The 19,047-nt window shown below is 38.1% G+C and overlaps 1 protein-coding gene across 10 annotated transcripts in view; it reads left to right on the top strand.

The window, feature by feature from the left end:
• Positions 1-18,649, top strand: part of SUCO (SUN domain containing ossification factor) — a 39,337-nt gene extending 20,688 nt beyond the window's left edge. For 2 of the 10 annotated variants that reach the window (XM_061345480.1, XM_061345471.1), the window contains 18 exons: positions 269-389; positions 604-728; positions 1,206-1,273; positions 1,896-2,003; positions 3,101-3,206; positions 5,142-5,162; positions 5,396-5,451; positions 6,404-6,495; positions 7,215-7,280; positions 8,474-8,548; positions 9,132-9,228; positions 9,973-11,139; positions 12,037-12,124; positions 12,796-12,900; positions 14,677-14,831; positions 15,188-15,279; positions 16,472-16,527; positions 16,689-18,649. In XM_061345480.1, coding sequence (XP_061201464.1) covers positions 269-389; positions 604-728; positions 1,206-1,273; positions 1,896-2,003; positions 3,101-3,206; positions 5,142-5,162; positions 5,396-5,451; positions 6,404-6,495; positions 7,215-7,280; positions 8,474-8,548; positions 9,132-9,228; positions 9,973-11,139; positions 12,037-12,124; positions 12,796-12,900; positions 14,677-14,831; positions 15,188-15,279; positions 16,472-16,527; positions 16,689-17,135 — 3,045 coding nt within the window. In that variant the 3' untranslated portion in view covers positions 17,136-18,649. The other 8 variants (XM_061345472.1, XM_061345475.1, XM_061345476.1 and 5 more) reach the window with 8 other exon arrangements.
• Positions 18,650-19,047: the final 398 nt, after the last annotated feature.

Raw genomic sequence — 19,047 nt, 5'->3', positions numbered from 1 at the left:
GCATTTAGAGAGACAGAATGCTTGTTTTACTTAAAATGTTAGTTTAGCCACAAAAATTATCAGCATCTCAGTGAAAGAGTATAATTTTGGGAGGAAACCATCACATGCTTTTCCTGGCTAGTGAGCTTACCTTGGCACTAAGTTTTTAAGATGGGTTCAAATGATGTATCTGCTGTTGATGATAATGTTGTTGGGTTTTTTTAAGTATTGAAGTTTATTTTCATTGGTGCTGAAAGATGTTCACAATTGGTGGTTCACTCTTCTGCAGAAAGACTATAAGAAAACAGGAGAAATTGACCCTACATCGGCGATGACTCCAAAGGACCCTGGAGACATTCCAACATTTGATGAATGGAAGAAAAAAGTCATGGAAGTGGAGAAAGAAAAGAGTAAGTTCAGGATTCATTGATTTGGTCTGAATACAGACCACTTCATTCTTGTATCGGATTTGATTTGGAATGCAGCCTGGAACTTCATTTTTCTGCTAGAACTACATAATTAATGGCATTTAGTATATAAAAGCAGTGAGCAGAAGTTCCCTGAAAGCAAAAATACTGTTTGTTTGCATGGCTTGTTATAGTAGTAATATTTTCTTGTTCCTAGGTCAGTCAATGCATCCTTCTGCTGTTGGTGGGCAGCATTCCACAAAAAAAGTCCAGAAAAATAGAAATAACTATGCCTCTGTAGAGTGTGGTGCCAAAATTTTGGCAGCAAATCCTGAGGCAAAGGTAAGCATTTACTAATTATTAGTGTGCATTATTTCAGTTTACTCTTATGCAAGAAGTAGTACAAAGTACACTTAAGCTGAACACTGATTACTGGAAAAATCTTTATTTCTATGTTCAGGTTGATTGTGATTTTTGATTTATAAAAATAGATCAAAAGCTATGATATAATTTTTTTTGAAGAAGGATTGCTATAGAGAAGTTGATGTCTTTAAGTGAATTTGGAACGGGGAACAGTTTACTCCCTACAGAAACAGAACTGAACTAAGTTGTATTAAACAGCTTGCCATAGTAAATGATCTATGATTGTGCCATAGTAGTATGGCATACTGTCTCTAACACACTATCTTGCTAAAAGGTTGTCAAACTTTGTATTAGTCTACATAAACAATATCAAACTTATTTTTGGAGGTTGGGGAGAAAATCTTGGTGTTGTGTTAGTATCTGCAAATGAAAATACTAATTCTCTTCTTCATACAGAGCACTTCAGCTATTTTGATGGAAAACATGGACCTTTATATGCTAAATCCTTGCAGTACTAAAATCTGGTAGGTTACTGAGGCTTGCTCAGATGGGAGTGATTATAGTTTTCCATCATGATGGGACTGTGGGACTAGATCTTGGTGTGTCTCTGTCTGAAGTCTGTGTGTAAGGGAGTTTGGACTTAGCACTAGATACTTTATCATGCCCCCCGTAGAATTCTGTCTCTGGTATTGGGAAGTAAGATTGAGGGGTAACTTTATTCACGTTGTAGGTTTTGCATTACTGTAATCTTACAAGAAGAGAACGCACTGAGTGTTCAAGTTAAGATTTGGTTTCTTTCTCCAGCTGTCAAATAACTGTAGGAGACATGGTCAGGATTTAACATATAGTAAGTGGCATTTCAGGTATGGTTTAGTGTTTGGATTTAGTTCTGTAACTGTTGCCCTTGAGTGCAGGTGCATGAAACTTTTGTAGCTGTAGGTGCTCTCTAGAATTACTAAGCTAGGTGTGCAGGTAAATATCACTAGTGATTTTGAAGGGAGGAGCAAGTAATGCCTCCTTCTTGTACAGCATTTTTTGTAGTGTTCTTTTATACCCAGTGAAGGATGTGGTAATCAGGTAAAGGACTGAGGATTCTCATTCCAGAAGGAAGAGTGTATTTTTCAGTATTTTCTTTTTGTCTTCAAGGTTTGTTATTGAGCTCTGTGAACCAGTCCAAGTGAAGCAATTTGACATTGCAAATCATGAATTATTCTCTTCAACTCCAAAAGACTTTCTGGTGTCTATTAGTGACAGGTATGTTATCCAAATTAACACTTCTCAATGAAAAAATAAATAATTAAATGGATGGCTTAGTATCTGTGTATATACATATGGTCTATGTATGCTTGTTATTATGGAAATTGACTTGTACTTTGTGAAATTACATGCATTTTCTTTGTGTATAACATCCGTTATTAGCATTTTTTTTTCCTGTGGAAAGGGAAACTGAGCTTGTAGAATTACATGGGTTGAGTTCTTTCCATGCTTCCTGTGTTTTTCCTTTTGTCACCTTAAAAATGAAAAGTCTTTGAAAAGTAACAATGGAGCAGCAGAAATTATACAGGTGATAAAATGAACATTTGTTAACAGAATGCCACTGGGGTTGTAGTCTGTCTCCTCCCTTGTCATTCAGGCTGTTTTCACATGGCTTAAGTTGTCTTAAGTGCAAAATGCTGTCAAAAAAAAACCACAAAAAAAAACAACAAACAAAACAAAAACCAAACCAACAAAACCCCCAAATTATTAAATTTGGAATTGGAACAGGTAAGTATATTATTGGTTGGCTAAATGTCTGGTTAAGGGATGGCTGCTCTGTGTTTTAGGCAATGTTGTACCTCCAGTGCTTTCTGGGAGTGAGCAGATTATTCTGATATGTGAGAGAGAGAGTGTTCCTGCAGTGCATCAAAAAACCTCTCTTCTTCACTACTCCGTGTAGATTCTGATTTTTCAGTAGTTGGTCTGTTGCCCAGTTCTAACTCTGCTTTGCTCATAGCTTTTATTTTTTTGCTGCTTGCTTACAATAATACTTACAATCTGTTACTTACATGTCATGTTCTTCAGTGCTCATATGAGGTGATTTTTTTCAGGTCCAGAAACTTTACTGTAGACTGATAGAATTTCAATAATGGGATCAAGTATAGGGTTTCATTCTTGAAGGGCTTGCACACCATTTTAAGTACGTGAAGAGCTACTGCTGAGGTTTTGTGTTGGCACTAGCTTTATCTTGCAACTCTTCTTTCAATAAACATCATATTATTGCTATTTCGCAACTTGGAAAAATAAAAAGTATTCTGTGAAAAGGTGTTTTGGGAAATTTCAGCACGTGTCTGACTCCATTGTTTCTTTTCTAGGTATCCAACAAACAAATGGATTAAATTAGGTACTTTCCATGCCAGAGATGAGAGAAATGTCCAAAGCTTTCCTCTGGATGAACAGATGTATGCAAAATATGTTAAGGTAACTTACTAATGCAAAAGCATCTACCACTTCTTGGAGAAAGAAGGGTTTGCTGGGCTTACCCTCTATATCAGAACATCCCGGAGAAATGTGTATCAAAGTATGCTTTACTGTTCATTGTGCAGGTTTTGTTAGTGACCCTAGTGTGATCAGTCATGTGCTAAATCCTCCTCACAGAATCATGAGTATATTACCTTACTCAAAATGGTAACTGAGAGGATCTTGGGAAGCATCTGTTGCCTTGTGCCGGAGTATGTTCTCATTTGATATCTGAATTATGAAAAATCCAGATAGTTTTCTATTCTGTTTAACTTAACAAACTGTCTCATGAATGCAAGATGAGAAGTGTTTACCTATTTTGTCTCTTGGCTGTACCATTTTTTTGTAGAGATATGTATGTATACACAGACACATACATATAGAAGTATATGTATACTCACTCTTTCTCTCCCTGCAGAACAGATTAGAATAGGCATATTTCTTAATACTTCTGTGCTGTATTCTGCTATAGACTTTTAAACGAATCAGAAAGAAAAAGTAACTGTAACTCAGGCAAATTTAGGCTTACTGCTACTGGAGTACTTGCCATGATCGCTCCACCTTCAAAATAATTTGCAGCAATCTGTCTTTACTCAGGAGACTCCAAGAGGATAGACATCCCTAAATAATGTGGTACTTAAGACTGGGATAAAAGCTTTTGTGAAAATATGGATGTAGCAGAGGTTTAAACACAAATAAAACACGACCTTTTAGGTCCTCTCCAGTGATGTGTTCTATTCCAGTCATGGTGCTACAAAAGAAAACTCCAGGCAAAAAAACCTAACAAAAATAATAAAAAAAAACCAACAAAAAACCCCAACCAACCCAAAACTGCTTTGCGCTACTGAGTCATCATTGGTGCTTTCATGAAGAAATTGGCTCAGAATGACAGTTATCTAACTTCTGTACACAAAAATTCTGCATGAGTTACAGGTTGAAGATTTCATTTATGTTTTAATTCTGCTTTTGGTCTGAATTAATGCCTTAAGGTAGCTGGAATCTTGCTTCTTGTCACTGAAGTTCCAGAATTACACTAGGTGCTTCAGCACTTAATCCCTATGTGGATACAGTGTTCTGCCTTGAGTAATGTAGTGTTTTAAAATTTTCAAAGGATTGTTCTTTAATAGCACAACACAAAAAAAATTTATGCAAATTTTTGGTGTATCCAGACTACAGAGGAAGAATAATAAAAAAACCCTCAAAGTTTAAGTGGCTTTAATGAATTTGCGTAAAAAATGATACTTTTTTTTTTGAGTGCTTTATGGGAGTAGTTATCTTAATCTCATTTGCAGATTATTACAGTCTTCATTAGTGGTGTCTATTTAATGAACTCATTTTTCACTTGTTAATTTAGATAAAACACCAGTGTGTAGTCAAGCTCTCACTAGAAATACACAGATGACTGGAACTTCCAAGTGTATCATCAGATGCTCTATACTTTTCTTCCTGCAACGTTTCTATAAATTGAAGCATGTTAGGTTGAATTTGATGCAGCAGCAGTACATAGAGTGCATGCTATGAAGGGTGTTTTCCTTTTGAGTTACTTTCCCTAATATGTTCTCTTTAAGGGGAAAATACCACAGTTAAATTTAACATGCTTCAGTATTCTGTATGCAATAATGCTGCTAGAAAAACTCAGTAACTTTAATTATTGAATAGCTTAAGTTCATTAACAAAACTTGTTGCATGTTAACTTTTATCTGCAAGGTGTGAAGGCTAAATGAAATCTTGCTACCTATGGCAGATTAAGTAGTATTGCAACTTTGTCCTTCATAACATGTTATGAGGCATTTATAGTACTGAATTAAAACCAACAAAATTCTGGTTGCCTGTGGCATGTGTTCAGCCTTTGTACTGACATTTTTATTTTTTTTTTCCTTTCCTTTCTTGCTTCAGATGTTCATCAAGTACATAAAGGTTAGCAACCTCTTGTTTTGGAATGACGAATGCATGGGGCTTGTGGTCTTCTCTGCTGTGACTCAGCACTCTAATGCATGGCAAGATCAAATCTTTCAGTCTTTTCTGTTATGGGCAATCTACAAATCCCTTGAGTAAACAAAACTTGCAATTTTGAGATTGGATGTATATGTTAAATGAACTCTTAACTCTGGGTCTTGGAGTTTTATTTTAAGTACCTTTTTATTATTTAGGTGGAGTTGATATCGCACTTTGGATCAGAACATTTTTGCCCTTTAAGTCTTATAAGGTAATATTTTAAGAATTCTGCTTTGTCTTTCTACCTCCTTGCTGTGAGGATTAGTGTATTTTAATAATAGGTGGGCAACAAATCCTAGTTTTCAGTTGTAGTTGCAAATACCGTGACCTGAAGTAGTTGCCTAACTTACCTGCTGTGCAGTATGCTTCACATCTGTTTAGAAGCTTTGAATGTTTAGTTTTGCTTTTCCAGTATATAAGGAAGAATTTATATTTGCAGAGGGGCTGTTAGGAAACAGGAACATGAGCAGCCTTATAGGAGGACAGGAGCATTTCAAGGCTGATCAAGCAAAACAATAAACAAATGGTGAACTAAAAAGACCAGGTGTGATGAGTGCTTTTGGGAAGCTGCTGTGTTGCCTGGCACCTCAGATACACACTGTTAGTGATTGTGTGTGGTTCAGAGAATAATCAGCCTCTGTCCTACTCCTAAAAAACGATGTCAGTTCTCCTGTCAAAGCTGTGTCAGAATTTGAACCTGGAAACTCTAGTGTTATAATCCAAACCATATTTTCAGTTGACAAGACTGCTTTAAATTGGATTGTTTTAATTTGATTTCAGCAGAGCAGGTCAAAGAGAATGTAGTAGGCAAAGCTAGGTAGTCATTAATTAGATACTTCTAAAGTTGGTCAGAGGTGGGGCTGAAGAGGACGTGTAAGAGCTCATGAAGAGTTTAAGACCTTAAACAGGTATGAGCTCAAGTTAAAAAGAAGTCTCTTTGCTGTAGCACCTGAAAGTGTGCAGTGGATTTTGTGCATGCAACTTCAAGAGAATAATATCTCTGCTGCTTGATCTTGGTTAGCAGAAGGCCACTGTAGCTTATCTAGTTTATTTGCTACCTATTACATAACGTTTATATTGCTTAGCTAATTATCATTTATGTCAGCCAATTATATGAATAATACAATAATACTAAGTTTTTATCTTAAAACTTTTTTTTATAGGGTATTTGGTACTAGCATGGTTGAAGAGTATGAAGAAATAGCTGATTCTCAGTATCAGTCTGAACGCCAGGAACTCTTTGATGAAGATTATGGTAAGCAAATAATTTCTGCATTTTTAGCTGTTAAGGCAAGTCTTGTGCTAGTGGTGTGGCACTATGATAAATTATTTTACTGCTAAATTTACTCTTAATCTTGGCATCATTTTAGTATTTCTGGTCTTATCCAACTGTTAAGTTTTAAACAGTGTGTTGTAGCTATTTTAGGGTTACTTTAAAATGCTAGTAATAAGTCTCTATTTTACTTGGCAGGCTAGGCAATAATATCTTCATGTGCTGAAAGTAGTGATGGGTAACTAAAATAATCAAAGCAGATCACATGAAACAGCTTTGTTCTTAATGTCCATAGCTCATTTCCTGAGATTTTTTTTATATGATCAATGCTGCACAAGATTGGGAAAGTGCTTATTTTGGCTTGTGGACTTTGTGTTTAAATAAAAAATATGAAATGGCTTACCTTCAGCCCTCACGAGGAGAAGGGGTAAAAAACACTGTATGGAGCAAAATGAGCAGTTTGTTGCCTCTGTGTCATGAATCTAGGAAAACTGAATCTTGAACCCCAAATCTCTTTGGGTTTCTCATTGCTTGGAGCTTTATATTTCAGTATGTAATGTTTTACCTTTAACTTTATTTCTGTAGTTTTATTTTAACACTGCTAAAATGACATAGTTGAATGACATGTTAAATCTTGCTGTTTATTTTCTTTGCCCATAACGCATGTAATTTCGATAGTCACAAGTGTTCTTTATGCATAGATTATCTACTGGATTACAATACAGGGGAAGAAAAATCTTCAAAAAATCTCCTTGGTTCTGCTACAAGTGAGTATGATTTATTAGAAAAGTCATTGCTTGCTGAAGCAAAATGAACTCATTGAAAGTAGAATGACATTTTGTCATGCAACAATTATGACTTTTGTATTTTTCTGCTGAAAAAGCTATTGTGATTCCTGAAGTCTTAGAAATCTGTCATTAGTAGTAAAATGCCACTCACCTTATGAACTTATGCATGTGATGTACAGATACATTTTGGTGGGGGACAAATAGGCAAACTTGAGCCTGTATTTGCAATATGCAAAAGTTTTCTTTCCCCATTCCTCATTTTTAAATAAGCCTAGCAATGATGCTTGTTTTCAGTACCAAGACCAAGGAGTTGACTGTATCTAATGTGTGTGCTGATACAGAGCAGACCCTCTCTGTGTTTACTTCTGTGATTTTTTGGGGGGGGAGGAGGGGAGGAGAAGGGGGAGCTGTTCTACTTAACAGATCCTTAAAATATAGATATCTAAGCCAGGTATCACGGTTTTCTTCCAGTTGCCTTGACTGACCTAGATTACGTTCAAGTAACAGATTTCAAAATGTAGGTTTTCCTGCTTCAGTTCTTTAAAATATTTACAATTGCTGTTTTGCAGGAGTATCAGAGCTGAAAATAAGGTTTGGGGTGAAGGAGAGAAGTGTGGTGCAAAATGACAGTCCTGCTTATTTGAGCAAACCCGTAGTTTTCTGTGGGCATCCTCTCTTCAAAGGCAGAATTCTGTCTCATTCAATTAGTAAATGACATTGGGGCCCTTCTTTTAGTATTACTGTGTCAAATGATCCAGCCTGGCTTTATTAGAGCTCCTCTATTTGAGTGTTCAAGCTCTAAATTGCTGGTTTGGGACCTCCCACAGTGGTTAGTTCACACATTCAGGTTAACAGAAAGTTCCATGTGTAATTATTCTTCTGTTTGTTTTCATGTTCCTTGGTTTCAGTGGAGTAATGGTCAGTGAGCTCTCTCACTGGTGTTAGAAGGTGCAGCTGGTAAAGGTTAGATACAGTTTTTCAAAAATAGCTTTCTAGCTTCTAAACTTTAAAACCAATAGATGTATCTAGTGTCATAGAATTACAGCAATGTTTTGTGCCCTTATACTGTGATTTGTTTCAATCAAGTGTTACAGAATTGCAGATTGCTCAGTGGTCCTAATCTCTGGGACCTTTTGAGAATGTCCTCTTTGAGTAGTTGTTTTCTCTTTCAGATGCAATCCTAAGTATGGTAAATATTGCTGCTAATATGCTTGGAGCCAAAACTGAAGAGTCATCTGATGCTGGAGGTAGTTTTGTGGGGTTTTCATTGTTTTTTGTCCTTTTTTTTGTAGTTTTTTGTTGGTTGTTTTCTTGTGAAAAGCATTCTGAAAGTTTAATTCCTCTTTTGGTTTAATTTTTGTGAGTTGTTGGATGTTGAATGTTTAAATGACTTTTTTCACCTTTTGTGGCATACCTGATTAGTACTAAAGCATTCTTGGCCTACTGATTCTGAAAAGCGGAACTAAGGTGCTGAATTTGCAGAGAAGAGAACCTGTATAAAGAGAACATAGATGTTTGCTTCACCATATTTGGAGATCTTTACTGTCTGTCTTACTTAGCTTCAGTTGTAAAGTCTAACTTGATGCTTCTTTCTGGAAATATTTTGAGACTGTCCATAATGTATACATAAGCTGTCAGTAGGACTTTCATTCATGTGACTTTGAATGACATCTGCAGTTAATTTGGTAGTGCAGTTAGTGATCTTCAAGAAAAATAACAAAACCCCAAAACCAACCAAACAAAACCACCCCTAAACTTAATCCACAGAACCCCAATATTCATTGAAAATGGATGTGGTTCTTCATGTTCACGTTTTCCTCCTTCCTGCAGCAGGGAATAAAAGTGTGTCTGAAAATGTCACTGCTGCCCCTGAAACTTCAACAGTTGCACCAAGACTGCCTGAACCAACTCCTGTTCCTTCACCAGAGTAAGTGATCGGTGTTGGGTTTTTTTCCCCAGTGTGTTCCTGCAGAGACTAACTGACACTAGTCTGGAATCTTTGGTAGCAGAATGCTCAGATATGGCATGCTGCCTTAAGCAAGTAAAAAGTGATTTGGTTAAATCTGTAGTATGGTAGTGTATTAACCAGGGAAATCTATCTCTTGATGAAAATATATTGGCAAAGGTACGGAATTAGGTTGGGAGGAGCAGGTGTATATAAATATTCTATGGGCTTTTTTCAGTTGATTATAATTATTTGGAATTGATTTGGCTATGTAGAGCTGAGACTAGTTCTTAAATGTGAAGACATAACTTGTGCTCTATTAAGTGGTTTTATGGTCTTGTAGCACTCTTGATTTTTGAGAGGTGAAGGAAGGTCAGTGGAAAGGTTGTGGTTCTTTTGCATTTGAAGATTGCAGCAGAAGTGCAAGATGCTTGCTGTGTAGACCTTAGTTATATCTGAACTGGTGACTCTTTTCAGGGCTGAGGAAGAAGGCAATATCTGATAAAGCTTGCTCTTTCAGAAGCAAGGGTTGAAATAATTTTGTTTGCAAATTTGAACTGAAGAACACAAGAGAAAACACTAATAGAATTTATGACTGTATCCAAACTGACCTTTTGTCACAGGAATGAGCTTTAATAGTTTTCTGAAAGATCCTACTTTTGCAACCTTCCAGAGCAGATATGTGAAACTCTTCAAGTAACATCCTGTCTTTAACTCTTGTTGTAGGCTTGTTACTACAGCTATTCCACAGATGGATAAAGAGCAATTAATTGTGGATTTGACAAAGGAAAGTCCTATTGTTCAGCTAGTACAAGAGTATGAAGAAGATACAAGCCAGTCAACAGTAACGTTGCTGCCCAGTGATGATCAGGAAGAAGAAGCATCAGCATGGTTTGAACTTGAGACAGAAAAGTACTGCTATGACATGGCAACAGTATGTTGTATTTCCACCTTTTCAGAATACCTGTTTAAATGGTGTTCAGTTGTAGTAGCCATGCACCGGCAGCATAGTAAAACTGAAGGTAAGCAAGGGCAAGATTACTCTGCTGATGTTCAGCAGCCACAGACTGTTCTGACTGAACCTATGCATACATTAGTAGATGAGCCTTTGCCTGAGCATTTAGACAGCAAAGTTGAGAGTTCATCTGGAGCTACTGTTGCAGTTAATTTTAGCAGTGTGGTCCCTGAGGAGACTGGTAATGAGACCACAGATTCAGTTGAACTGGAGCCAAGCCATCCTCAGACTGTTTCTCAGGCCCTTCTCTTAGAAGTTGCTTCTGAAGTTAAGCCATTGCCAGCAACAGACATGGCTTTGGAGCCTGAAAAAGATGATGCGAGCCAGGCAGTACCAGGGATTACACCTCGGTTGGATATACCTGATATCAGTACAGAAACAAAAAAGGCTGAGAGCTCTGTTGCAGAAGAAAGCCCTGTTGCTTCTGAGACTGCTGTGGCTACTGAGGTAAAGGAGATGAGCATAAGAGAGACTATGGCTACTTCACTGATTTCAAAGCCGACAGAGACTGTCCAGCAGCCTGAATATACAGCGGACATGCTAGCCAGTGAGGCTGGGGAAGTAAAGGAAAGCACTCCAGAAGTGCAGAAACCTGTTTTGCCTCTTTCTGAGTCTTCTGTGTCTGCTGAAACAAAGGAGGATGATCAAGCAACAGAAGAAGCTTTAATGGCAATTCCGGTCTCTGGGGTACAACAGAGGACAGCTACAGATTTCTATGCTGAACTGCAGAATTCAACAGATCTAGGCTATGCTAACGGAAATCTTGTTCATGGATCTAATCAAAAGGAGTCTGTCTTCATGCGCCTTAATAATCGCATAAAAGCCCTAGAAGTAAACATGTCTCTCAGCAGCCGTTACTTGGAAGAACTTAGTCAGAGGTAAGTCTGAGGAAGACTGGTCAGAGTCTACCAGTCTAGCATATGTAAACATGATTTTAGCCAGCTGTATGAAGGAGCATACACATATGAAAAATGGTACAGTCAAAGCTCAGTATAACATAAATCATAGCAAAAAGCTTTATGGAAAACTGAGAAAGTCAGTACCTAATCTTAGGTAGCTACTGGAGACTAGATCTCTGCAGGTAGTGGGGGTTCCCAGATACAATCATTTATTTTTGTTTAAGGAGTAGTGCTGTGAGGTATTTTTAAAAGGTTAAGGTGTTGCAAAGATGTAAGCACTAATTCTGTCCATAAGCCATTTAACAAAAGGGTACATCCTCCTGCTGCTCTTAAACTGAATTGACGCAGACCTACAATGCCTTGTTTACTGAATTGATTGTTTCCACTTAAACTACTGTGTCACTTGTAATAACTCTTGTGGAAGAAGGGAGCTCAGCAAGAGAACCAAGAACTTTCTGTGAGAGCTGCATGTATTAGTGTTTATCTGTGGTACTCCTTAGTCATAGGAGAATCAGGAAATGTACCCATTTCAGAATTGGCTCCAAGGAGTGGGCTCTTCCTTATGCCGTTGTTTTATCTGTCTTGGAGTTAGTGTTAGCAGACAATTCTCCATAGTGAATTCCAGTAAATTGGTGCTAAGCTCTAAGGTGTTGAAATAGATTTGACTTTAACCTTGGCAGAAAACATCAAAACCCCCAAACCAGAGACAATCTGTTCTTATGTGAAACTTAAAAGGAAGTACCACTTCATGTTCAAACAGAACCTTTTAGGGTAAAAAGAAGTTTTCTGGTGGCATAGGTGTATTTTCTGGAGATGGGCCTAGTGCTGAGGAGTTTCATGAACTAGTGCTTCAGACCTTTATACTCTTTCTTTTAGGTACCGAAAGCAAATGGAGGAAATGCAGAAGGCTTTTAATAAAACAATAATAAAACTTCAGAACACCTCAAGAATAGCAGAAGAACAGGTATGGTTTGTTGAAGTACTTAAGCATTTTCCTCATTAGGAAAGTTTCCTTTGAAGAACTAGTTACAAGGAGGTGCAGAAATTCTTTTTAATTTTTCTGCTTTTTGTTCGAATAATAGCAAAAGCTGGTCAGTCAGAGGTGCATCTCTTGGTTAACCTCCCTGACACTTTGCTCACCTTCCTTAATTTCTTGTAGGATTAAGAATCCTGTTAGGGTTCTTCCTGGGAAAGAGATAATAGCTGCAAAGGCCTTGTTTCTGTCTGGCTTGGGCTCTTGTCAAGTGGCTGTTTACCTGATCCCAAAACTGAAGCTATGTGTTAGCCCTTAGGCTTTAGCTCCATGTAGTCATCTGCATGTGTATTCTGTAATGTGACAGTACTCAGCTTCCTGATAGTCATTGCATGGAGCTGGCTATTTAATCTACCTTTCATGAAGGTAGTGGAATTGACTGTAATGAAATATACTTTGCATATATTACAAAAAGTTATTTGATAAATACAGTGCTGATGTTTCAAATGCTGTATGAAAGTTGTGTTGAAAACAATACTGAGTAGGTCATGTGGCTACAAAATGCCTGGCTGTATCAGATCAGTAACTTGGTACATGTGAGCGTATTATCGTAATGGGAACCTGACAACTAAATAGCATGACCATGACTCTCTTTAATACAGGATCAGCGGCAAACAGAAGCAATCCAGCTGTTACAAGCACAGCTCACCAACATGACGCAGCTAGTTTCTAATCTGTCAACAACTGTGGCAGAATTGAAACGTGAGGTAATTATAATTCATCTTGAGAAACTCAAAGGAAAAGGATGTATAAACATCACTCAGTTTGAAGAGGCCTGGAATCTTTAAATTAAGCTTTTCATTTGAACTGTCTGTAGGGTTGCTTTCAGCCTACTTTAGCAGCTGGCTAAGGGAGGGAAGGAAAGTTTGAGTAGCTTGAGCTGTCTAGGGCACAGCAAGATTGGTGATAATTTCTACTACAGCCCTAGTAGCCCCATGATTGGAGTCTGAACTAACTATAAAGCTAAAACTTACTTAGGATAACTTAATATCTCAGCTTTCCTGTAGTACACTGGAATTGATCTGTGAAATGAAGCTTAATGAAATTAGAAAACTAACTGTTGATTTTTGAAATGGCAGTAATGGGATCTGGTGAACATCTGGAGTGTTTGTGTATCAGAGGGAATGGTAGAGTTCATGCTTCAGGAACGCTTCTGGCGCTTGCTGTGTTATATAACCAGTTGTACTGCATGGCTTCATTACACAACTTCAGTAAAATGGGATGCTTTGCAGTGTCCGGCACTCACATTGTTCACTTAAATATCAGCAGACTCATGCTGTAGGAAGTTTAGCGTGAAAATATGTGCTGGTCACTGTTAGGACTGGGCTGTCATCATAAGATGTGTATGTGGAGGGTTGCACTCTTTATCTACTGAATGGGAGGCTCATATGGCTACAGCCTCCTTTACTGGCTTTTGTGATCTTTTGAGGTTAGGGGACTCTTGGCAACAGTATTAGAAACATACTCTAAATGTTTACGTTCTCCAGCCTGGGATTTCAAGCCATACAATTCTTTTTTTAATGGTGCTGTTGCCAAAGGACATCTCTTTGAACTGTTTTCTAACACTTAGTGAGCCTCCTTTGATGCTTGGCTGGCTAAACTCCTGTTCATGAGTGCTGTGGTTTTAACCAGGATTTGACAGGGGTGATCCTCAGCGTACTTTAGATGAGTATCCTGGAATTTTAACACATGGCTTTCCCTGAACTCAGCTCTAGTAACCTGTCTATTAGTCAGGTCTAGTCTATTTATCTGAGACATTTGCTTATTATAAAATGGGGATTTGTGTTATCTTTTCTAAAGTCTTTGTTTGACTTCTAAGATGTTGTAGTGTGATTCAGGTAGACTTTTTTAAGGCAAATAACTGCAATTTCTTTTCTAAACATTATCTGCAAAGTACCCTAGAATTTCAGCTTCCACTTACTTCTAGTAAGCTTCATCTGTCAAGCTTCAGAAATAAGCATTCTTCAAAAAATCCTTCTGCTAGGTTGTGAAATGGATGAGTAGTCAGAAAGATTAAACCCATTGAATCAAGTGAATATAATGGTATTCTGTGAAGTTCTTCAATGTCAGCTGATAAGCATCACATAAAACTGAGGTAGTACTGCATCCATGTCAACTACGAAACAAAAGTTCCGTTCTTAGTACACTTTTTTTGTGCAACGTATATTACTTCCAGATAGGTTTGAATGCTATTTGCAAGGCGTGGCTGCTTCTCTAAGTTCTGGTAGTACTGTAGTCAGTGAAATCTTGTCTGTGTCCCAGCTGGTGTTATTCAGACTTTATTCCTTGAATGCTGCATAGCCAATAGACTACATCAGACCTCTGAAAAAATACTCAAATTTGAACAAGTGTTTATCAAAATGGAAGGAAAGTGACTTGAGAATGTCCGTTGTGTTGTTTTAAAGATTTTAATATTTAAAACAAGAATAATAGTATCATTAAATTATTTTTTTTGTCTTTAACATCGTTTGAAATTCTTCCAGGTTTCTGATCGGCAGACTTATCTTGTGATTTCTCTGGTTCTCTGTGTCATTCTGGGCTTGGTACTTTGTGTGCAGCGGTGCAGAAGCTCTTCCCAGTTCTGTGAAGGTTACCTCTCAAAAATTCCTAAAAGTAATCACTACCCTAGCCCCAAAAGGTAATGTATTTATATTTGAAACTGAATTGTTCTTGCAGCTTTTAACACTATTTCCTAAGTCTGCTTGGACTGTAGTATCTACATTAATTCTGAGTCTTGTATCTGAAAGCTCAAAATTGATAGCAAAGAGCCATTACAGGTCTGTAGGAAAGCAGCTCTCCTGAGAGCATTTTGAGGCTACTACACTTAACATGCCTTGATAGCTTGTTGCAAATACAATGCTGGGTCTTTTTGCCAGGGTTTCTTGGGCACCTCTGTATAATTCTGTCCTTCTGCAAAGATGTTTCTTAATGAAAAATTAGTATAATGAAATACTGAGAAAAATGTTTTAAAAAGCTTTGGTTTTTGTTTCCTAGATGTTTTTCCTCTTATGATGATATGAATTTGAAAAGAAGAACGTCTCTTCCACTGGTCAGATCACAGTCTTTTCAGCTAGCTGGCAAAGAAGGTATTATTCACATACGTTCACACATACATTCACATATTCATATATCTAGTCTCTCATGTTTCTCTTAGTGCTGTACAATGAGTGTGCTACTGCAGGTGTATGAAAATGGAATTGCAGGTTGATGCCAGAGTACAGTGGATTACAGTATTTCATGAAGGACAAGGTGGTTCATGAGCAAGTTACTGGATACTCGCAGAACTGTGCTAAATTATGCTGAAACATTAAATGTGGTATGCTGTCATTTATAACGGCAGTCCATGCAGGCATGCAAAGCTTTGACTAGAAAGTGACATTTTATTTTATTTTTAACTTAATGCCAGACATGGGAAGTCTGAATGCCTTCTCAGAAATCCTGACGGCCTGTTTTTGAAACTTGGCACATATTTAGGATCCGAATTTGTCAACTGTAGTAAGAAAACTAAGACTATTTACCTTATATTGGGTATGAGGAATGATCTGGTGGTTTTGGTATTCATGATAGTCTTGGGAAAACGTAAATATTTATTTTTAGGCCATCAGCATCCTGCAAAACCAAAGGTGTTGCAGATAATAGTAACTAACAAGTATGCAGCTGACACTGCTTTTCTGGGTGCAGTGAACTTGCTTCACAGACTTTTGTACTGTGACTAAATCTGCAGGAATACTCATGAACTGAGTTGGGAACATCTTGCAATAAAAGACAGCAAAGGATTTTTTTTTTTTTTTTTTTTCAAAACCATGCTTTTTCAGAATTCTCCCCTGCTTCAGTTTGGAAGAATGATTTACAAAGCACTGATGGAGGAATACCAGACTGGTCTAGTCAGTCTGAACATCCGTGTCCTTGATAGGTACACAGACATGAGTATCTGTCCTATTACGGGTAGGCTGCACGTTAAACACATCATATTGCTAACAGCTTGTTTTTGTAGAAGCTAACTTTTGCTGACTGCTGCTCCTTTTCCCCAGAGGATGTTCTCTGCACCTCTCCTATGGCCTAATCTATCAGGAGGCAAGCGTTTTCAAGTGTATGTCACTGGCAGCTGCCATGACAGTTCTGTGTGTTGACTTCACTGTCAAGTGTTCATGTGTTGTGCCTCCATTAGCTTGTAATGGGAGCAAAGATGTGTGAGATAAGTAATAGCGTGACTTAGAGTTGTGTTGCTTTAGAGCTGGCAGTGTGAGGACTGCTAAGTTTGTGTTCCCTCTCTTACAGTGGATCCAGAGGACCTGTACATTGTAGAACCCCTGAAGTTTTCTCCGGAGAAGAAGGTATAGTGGCTGTCGGAAAGGCAGGCTGGGCTGAGCCTGTTTCTGCTGGCAGGTGGCGCCTGTCTCAGCTGCTTTCCCCTCCAGTGGTTCCTGGGCTTGGGTTTTGTACTCCACTTACTTTCCAGAGCCTAACTCTTATCTCTTTTTACTTGTGGTTTCAGAAAAAGCGTTGTAAATACAAAAGTGAAAAAATAGAGACTGTTCAGTCAGCAACAGAGCCTGTGCATCCAATAGCCAACGGGGAAATTAAAGGAAGGAAGCCGTTTACGAACCAGAGAGACTTCTCTAACATTGGGGAAGTTTATCACTCTTCATATAAGGGTCCTCCGTCTGAAGGAAGCTCTGAAACGTCGTCGCAGTCTGAGGAGTCCTATTTTTGTGGCATTTCAGCATGTACAAGTCTGTGCAATGGCCAGACCCAAAAGACAAAAACTGATAAGAGGGCTATAAAACGAAGACGGTCTAAAGTTTCAGACCAAGGGAAGCTTATAAAAACTCTAATACAAACTAAGTCAGGGTCAATGCCAAGCCTGCATGACATAATCAAAGGAAACAAAGATATAACAGTGGGAACACTTGGTGTCACAGCAGTTTCTGGACACATCTAAAACTAGCTGAACTCAAACAGGAGAGTGTTTGTTCGTTTGAGAACAGTCTGTGGGAGGATAGTGGGAGACGAAGAGCTCAACTAATTGGAAAGTATTCAGAAATTTGGTTTCTGTCTTTTTAAATAGATGGGATTGTGTCAATCGTGGCTATAAGCAGCAGCTTTACAAGGCTGGTAATTTCCTATGAGAACAGCTTTGGGGGGAGGGAGGGCAGGGTTCATTTTGTAAAGGTTTGTTGGGTTTTTTTTCCACAGTTCCTGGGGCAGAGATTTTTTGAAACCCAGTTTGTTGGGTGGAATAGGGATAAAAGCCTAATCCTCTTCCTTTAGCTTTGTTCCTATTTCTTGCACCTTCCCATATTTATGTGCCTTTTGTCTATTTATAATGCCACTGGAAGAGGGGAAATACAGTTGTTCGTCATTTGATTTATTTTGTAATTTCTCTAGCTTTTTTTGAAGATGCAACACTACAGTGCTGTAAAGGGACGTGTTGGCCTTCAGCTGGACTCAGTAATGTGGACTGGATACTGTAAAAATCCTAATAGATGGACTTGCCTGACAAGATTCTGGTTTTGCAAACTCGGTTGAGGAAAATACCTCACTGGGGATGGTGATTCAGAACTGTAGTCTGATGTACTAAATTAATTACAGAGGCTCTTTAGGATTTCCTATGTATGATGGGAACTTAGGGTGCTGAATGCATTTGTTACCTAATTGCCTGCAAAAGAAGTGGATGGGGAACACTTGCCATTTCTGTGCTGAGAGTTCTGGAAAGGCTCAGCTGAAGAACATGAGGGCAAACTAGTGCAGCTGCAGCTGGGCCTAGTCCAAGCTAGCTCTGGATATGTTGAGTTTGCAAAGCCTTGGGGTCTGACCAGTCAGGCTGGTTCAAAGTGGGTATTTCCATAATGTTTGCTTTTGTATTGGCTAACAAATGTGCAGTGTTTGTATGGTTGGTATTTTCATATCTAAATGTTTTTTATTTTGACTGTGATTGTATATTTGGATATTATAGGATGTGTGATTGCCAAAATGTTGAGTGTGACTGTATATTTGGATACTATAGGATGCGTGATGACAAAAACGTTGTGTGTGTATCTGAGAGAGTGGAACAAAAGGTTATTCCTTTTGACAGGTGTTACAGGTTCACGTAAAAAATATGTTAACTTATTGAGCACTTTTAGTGGTACCCTTTTTAACAGATCTAATGCCTTTCCTGGGTATTGTACGTAATGTGACTTATTTAAAGCCTTTGTTTTTTTTGCTGCTTTCTTGTTAGTTTATGAATACTTTAAAGTGATGTACTTTTGGAGTTGATCTGCACAATTAGCCAGTCAGAGCACATGAACCAGATGTGTTGAACATGAATTCAGAAGGATTTCAAACCTGGATGAGGAAAATACATAACACCTGAGTGCGGCATACAATGTTGTGGAACAAGAGTATGTAACTACAGAGCTGTAGTGCCATTAGAAACTGTGAATTTCCAAATAAATCTGAACACTCTGTCTTTAATTTACTGGCATTTTTCCTTTGAAAATGAAACATGTGGCTTAAATTATATGAGGAGGACCAGTCTTTAAATTTCAGTCCAGGACTAGGACTGGGGTCTCTTAGGCCATAATAAGGAGTTCATAAACTTGTCAGCCTTTATGTGTTTGTTTAAAAAACAAAAAGGGAGATGCGTGAAGGGAAGCTGAAGGTCCCGTGGTGCTTTGTCTGAAAGTTCAGGAATGATGGCCATGAAAAACTGCTAGAAGAGTTTCCAGCAGGTGTCAGTTCATGTTTTGACCTGGGGGGTCCTTGGAAGTGGTAGTTTTCTGTGAGAATGACTGCATGAAATTACCTCTTGGTACTCAGAGCTGAGGTTTTCAAAGAATATAAAAGACCATTAAAAGAGACTATTAGACAGT

The sequence above is a fragment of the Neopsephotus bourkii genome, unplaced genomic scaffold, assembly GCF_033783945.1.
Source record: "Neopsephotus bourkii isolate Nb327-2 ecotype Australia unplaced genomic scaffold, CSIRO-AGI_Nbou_v1 NB_234, whole genome shotgun sequence".
Lineage (NCBI taxonomy): Eukaryota > Metazoa > Chordata > Aves > Psittaciformes > Psittacidae > Neopsephotus > Neopsephotus bourkii.
This window is presented reverse-complemented; position numbering and strand designations above follow the sequence as displayed.